Source organism: Medicago truncatula, chromosome 1, assembly GCF_003473485.1.
Source record: "Medicago truncatula cultivar Jemalong A17 chromosome 1, MtrunA17r5.0-ANR, whole genome shotgun sequence".
In the NCBI taxonomy this organism is placed as follows: domain Eukaryota; kingdom Viridiplantae; phylum Streptophyta; class Magnoliopsida; order Fabales; family Fabaceae; genus Medicago; species Medicago truncatula.
The window spans coordinates 37,488,288-37,494,168 of record NC_053042.1 but is presented as its reverse complement, the minus strand read 5'-3'; the positions used below and the strand labels follow the sequence as shown (position 1 = coordinate 37,494,168).

Genomic DNA, 5,881 nt, shown 5'->3' with positions numbered 1-5,881 from the left:
TTTTATTACAGGGGGAACCCGGAAATGACATACATTACAAGGGGTAAAGACCTATTAACCCTATATTTAATATAAAATTCAAAAATTTCAATACAAATTAACAAATATTTTATGGTCTAAAATAAAACAGCAATGACCAAAATATTGAGCACATGATAAATTAGATACATGTGTATATTTCTATTGATCTATTGCATATATTTTTTTAGAGGATCGATCCAATAAACTTGAATATGGGTATTCAAGAAATTGAAGGATATTGAAGTTGTCACAAACAAGAACCATTGGAAGAAATTAATAACCCAAGGAAGAAAGTATATAAGAAGAATTTAAATTAACAATGTGTATTTTAAGAGGTTAACAATGTGAATCTATATGGTTGGTATTTTGTGAAGATCCTAGTTTTCAGTATAGCCAATGTTGTATGAAAATTATGGCTAGAGTAAAATTCATATAATATATTATTATATTTGGTCAACTTTCTAATATTGGTCCAATCCCTCTCTCTCTCTCTCTTTTTCTTGTTTCCTTTGTTTTCCAGTCATCAATGAACACTGTTCCTACATTATCTGAGCTATAATTTTGGCCATCCATAAATGCATTCTTATAGGCTTCAATTAACACACTTCCATGGTTTATCCTCTTTTCACCATTTTCCATTGAGTCACCATTTTTGTTGATTATTTAGTTATATTATTGTAGCAACTATTTTCTAAAGAAATACAATACATACATTAAGATAACAATATTCATATATCAACCAATTGAAAGTTTGATTTAAAAATATAGTTGAAATGGGTAGCCTACTCCTAGATCAAATTAAAAAGCAGACAACAAATTTTCTACAAGAAAAGTACAAATCTGCTAGGATGACATTTACAGACGTTACAGGAGCTGAATTGTAAGTATGTGTATATTTTACATGTGTTTTTTATGCACTAATAATTTATAGATTTTCCTCATCTAAATTTCTGGTAAATAAAATGTGACTCTTAATTTGTTAATACATAATTATGATTAATGGGTATTAACATGTTATAATAATAATAATTTTATTATTAATTAGGCTAGCTGAGGAAGCAACAAATAAGGATGATTGCAGCCCGGATGCCAAAACAATGACTAAAATTGCTGAGGCATCTTTTAATATTGATGAATATTGGAGGATTGTTGATGTTCTTCATAGAAGGTATATAAGCATGCATATTATATTTTTTTGGTTGTTGAAGAAATAACATATTATATATTAAATTCATAAAAAATATTTCAAATATACAATATTTTATGATTGAAAGTGCAGGTTGTACAATGTTGATTGGGAACAATGGAGGCAATCTTACAAAGCACTAGTTCTTCTAGAATTCATGCTCACCCATGGTCCTATAGATTTTGCTCAAGAATTTCAATGTGATGCGGAAATTATTGAAGAACTAGGAAATCTTACTCATATTGATGATAGAGGGTAATTAACCTTTTAACCCAGTTAATATATGAATGAGAATAAGTAAGTTTTGGACGTATCTTGACATATCGTCTTTAGTTGAATTTTTCTTTTCTTTCAATCATATTTTTGCTATTTGTAATATTCAAACTCGAGACATTACTTAAGTAATTTGAACAGTTCTAAACGGACCAATATAATATAGTTTGGTATTTCTATATATATTTCATGTAAAGAGGGGTACATTTTTGTACCCAGAAAGAAAAAAAAAAAAGAGCAGTGCATTTTTTTTTAATTTAGTTTTTTTATCAAGTTCATAATTTTGGTTTGAACTTTCATTCTTAAATCAACTTGTTAATTATTGATTTCAGGTTTAATTGGGGATGTAGAATGCAAAACCTATCAAACGAAATACTAAGACTTTTACAAGGTGGAGAAGGTCTAAAAGAGGCACGTTTGAAAGCACTAAAAATAACAACTGAAATACAAGGTTTTGGAGGTTCATTAAGCTCTCCATCATCAAGAACAACATCACCTAGTTCATTATCTTCTGATCAATTAGCATCGCCAGGATCTTCATCATTTTCTTCATTTTCTTCCTCAGGCACTCCTAATAATATGCCACAGAAGAATAATGTGGATGAAAAGCACCTTTGGGATGGTCCAGCAATTGAAGAGATTTTGATTGATTCCGATGATGATAAAGATGGAGAAATGGGAAAACCAAAAGGATTTGTTAGTGAAATGTGTTCAAAGATTATTGGTGGTAATGATCGTGAAAAGATTGAATTTAGATGCATCTCTGATGTTGGGAGGAAGGTTACTAAAAAAAGATATGATCGACAATATTCACTTTGGTTTTAAATTAAGAATTGTATGTATGATCCATTGTTATTGTATATATACTATATAATATATTTTTAGAAAATGTACCATGCATGACATGCATGTTAGTTATTCAGCACTATGTACAAGTGTCCCTCAGTTTTGTAAATTTGATTACGTATATATGAATAGTGTTTGGAGTTTGAACTCCGATTTCTATATATTTTAATTTATTGTTTCTATCAATTGAGGTGAACTCATTGAACGTTTTAAAACTTTTAATTTTCAGTAGTTTTATAGTTTGTAGCACCTTTTTACAATTCAATAATTTACTTTTGCTCTTTTATACCATTGTCTTAATTTTTCTTGCAATTTTACCTTCATTTTCATTTCTTTGTTTGTTCTTAAAAATTCACAATCAAACTCATCCATACCAAGAACTTTATAAAAATCCACACACTTGCATATCAAGTCGTCTAATTTACTAACTAACTCATTCAAAATCCTATGATCACATTAAATAACTTGGTAATTTTGCTTCTAATCTATACGAGTGTAGGATACAAAATACACTAAACAAGTTGCAATTTTTTTTTATAGATATGTGAGGTTTTGTCAAGCTTTGCATAAGTTTGTCGGATTGAGGTTTCCTGCATATATGCATGGTAGGGCTATCCGTGCAAATCTAACTATCATATCATATTATATTATATGCTTAGACAGTTTCATATATAAAAAGACATTATTATCCTTAAAAAAGAAGACATTATTATAAAAAAATCTAAATATTCCCATAAGAAACTAATGAGAGAAAAGGAAGCAACAAGGCAAAAGCATAACAATATTATATGAAACGATGAATGCGTCGTTTATTTGCTGTTTAAGAACATATCCTCTTCATTTGCAATGATTGAGTAGATTTGTAGTGATGATGGTCCATTTCTTCATCATAACTTAAAATGTAGGTTCCTCGACATCCTTTCTGATACCCTAAGAAGAAAAAATCGATGATTGCGCAAATTAATCCTCACCAACTTGTGGCACGTTGCCTTCAACTGGTTTTAAAATAATAAAATATATGCCAATTATTTACAAAAAAAATTATTATACTTTTATACTAATTTTTATATTAAAAACTAAAAGATGTGCCCATTATTTCTTATAAAATTAAATAAGCTTTAATAAAAAGTTGATTTCGAGAAGGCGTGTGACTCGGTTGATCTGAATATCTTGATGCAGCGATGGTGAAAATGAATTTTCCAACCCTTTGGCAGAAATGGATAAATGAATGTGTAGGGACAGCAGTGGCGTCAGTTCTTGTAAATATGGGTGTCCTACGGAGGAGTTTCCGTTGGAGCGGAGACTTCGTCAAGGGGACCCTCTTTCCCCTTTTTTATTCTTATTGGCGGCTGAGGGATTTAATGTTTTGATGAACGTGGTGGTGGAGGCCGGATCTGTTCCATGATTTTGAAGTAGGAAATGGAAGTGAAGTTCGTTTAACGCACCTTCAGTTTACGGACGACACTCTAATTATGGGTGGAAAAAGTTGGTTGAATGTGCGGTCCATGAGGGCGGTTCTGCTTCTATCTGAGGATGTGTCAGGCCTAAAAGTAAATTTCCACAAAAGCATGTTGACGGGAGTGAATATTTCCGATTCTTGGTTGGCAGAGGCCGCGTTGGGTCTTCCAATTGGTGGGGATTCGAGGAAGTTGAGTTTCTGGAAACCTATCATTGACCGTATTGTGGGTCGACTGTTGTCATGGAATAATAAATTTCTCTTTTGGTGGTCGTCTGGTTCTTCTGAAAGTTGTCTTGTCCTCTCTTCCGGTTTACTTTCTTTCCTTTTTCAAAGCCCCTGCAAGTATAATTTCTTCTATTGAATCTATTTTTAAAAGTTTTTTTCTTCTTCGAGGGGGGGTGGGTGGTGGTGAGGTTCTTAGAAAAATAGCTTGGATTAAATGGGACTTAATTTGTTTATCAAAGGAGGACACATGGTTGGGGGTTAGGAGGATGTGAGCATTTAATGTTTCTATGTTGGGTAAGTGGTGTTGGAGAATGTAAATGGAAAAGGAGCAGAAGACGGTGTGTCATATCCGTGAAGGAGTAGGTATGAGTGTGGGGAATTGGTTTGAGGATAATATTAGGCGGGTGGTAGGTGATGGGCTGAACATTTTATTTTGGTATGACAATTGGATTGGGGATATTCCGTTAAGGATGAAGTTTCTGCGTTTGTTTGAGTTGGCTGTGGAAAAGGTGAGCTCGGTTAGGGACATGGAGAGTCGTGGGTGGGGGGTTGATGTAGGGGCGTGGGAGTGGAGGCGTGGGCTGTTTGCCTGGGAGGAGGAGTGTGTGAGGGACTGTTCCTTGTTACTACATAACATTATTTTGCAGGATACTGTTCCAGACACTTGGTGGTGATTGCTTGATCCCATTCATGGTTACACGGTGAAGGGAGCATATTCCTTTTTTTACTAGCACTAGCGATATGGTGGACAAGTCCAATGTTGACGACGTTTGGCACAAGCATATACCTTTGAAGGTATCTCTGTTGGTGTGACGTCTCTTTCGTAACCGCATTCTAACTAAAGACAATTTGGCGCATCAGGGTGTTCTACCTTTCACAGACATGTCATGTGCGTTTGGTTGTGGCTCAAATGAGTCGGTGGTACATCTTTTTATACATAGTTCCTTATTTGGCACTCTATGGGCTCTTGTTTCGAACTGGCTCGATATTTCATTTTTTCATCCTAGTGAGCTTCGATATCACTTTATTCAGTTCACTAAGATGGCGGGAATGCCTATTTATTCTCACTCTTATTTCAGGATTATTTGGTTTGCCACAGTTTGGGTCATTTGGAAGGATAGGAATAACCGAATATTTCAAAATATGGTTTCCGGTCCTATTAAGCTCTTAGAAAAAGTAAAACTTAATTCTTTCCTATGGTTAAGGTCCAAGCAGGTGAATTTTGTCTATTCTTATCATGATTGGTGGAAACACCTCATCCCTTGTATGAGTGTTCTCTTGTAATTTTTTGTTTGGGGGTGCTTTTGTTTTGGCACCGTAATTTTATAAATATTTTCCGGTGTTTCTCCTTTTGCACATCTTATGCGGGGTGAAATATTGTTGGTTTAGTAATATATATTTTGATTTGTTAAAAAAAATTAAACTCTAATTAATTATAAAACTAAATAAGCTTAATAATTAAACTCTAACGGTATATTTTTTCAGATATTTTTTACTAAAAAAAAAAATCAGAAATTTTATTTTCTAAACAGAATATGCTTTCTTTTCTTCAGAAAAGATTCAGAATATTTCTGGTTTTTTTAATTTCTTCTAAAACTTCAATATTATTTTCATGAATTTATTATGTTCTTTTTATTGCGCTAATGTTTGTAAATTATGAACGGTATTTTTTTTTTTTTATAAATTTTTGATTTTAATTAATATTAAAAATATAAATATTTGTCGCTTTCAAGTTACAATAAACCAAACTAATGAATTTATTCTGTTCTTTTTATTGCGCTAATATTTGTAAATTATGAACGGTATTTTTTTTTATAAACTTTTGATTTTAATTAAAATTAAAATTATAAATATTTGTCGCTTTCAAGTTA

The 5,881-nt window shown here is 32.3% G+C and overlaps 1 protein-coding gene across 1 annotated transcript; it reads left to right on the top strand.

Moving 5' to 3' along the window:
* Window positions 1-794: 794 nt before the first annotated feature.
* Window positions 795-2,305, top strand: LOC11431287 (epsin-3). Its single transcript, XM_003590790.1, has 4 exons — window positions 795-901; window positions 1,067-1,189; window positions 1,301-1,462; window positions 1,813-2,305. Exons 1-4 carry the CDS (start codon window positions 795-797, stop codon window positions 2,303-2,305), a joined length of 885 nt encoding a protein of 294 aa, XP_003590838.1.
* The last annotated feature ends 3,576 nt before the right edge of the window (window positions 2,306-5,881 follow it).

What these genes read in the sequence shown, in the direction of transcription:
- LOC11431287 (XM_003590790.1), top strand. Translation starts at nt 795, where the DNA reads ATGGGTAGCCTACTCCTAGATCAAATTAAAAAGCAGACAACAAATTTT. An exon ending in GTTGATGTTCTTCATAGAAG is followed by an intron (nt 1,190 to 1,300) that starts GTATATAAGCAT and finishes TTGAAAGTGCAG; the next exon opens with GTTGTACAATGTTGATTGGG. An exon ending in ACTCATATTGATGATAGAGG is followed by an intron (nt 1,463 to 1,812) that starts GTAATTAACCTT and finishes TATTGATTTCAG; the next exon opens with GTTTAATTGGGGATGTAGAA.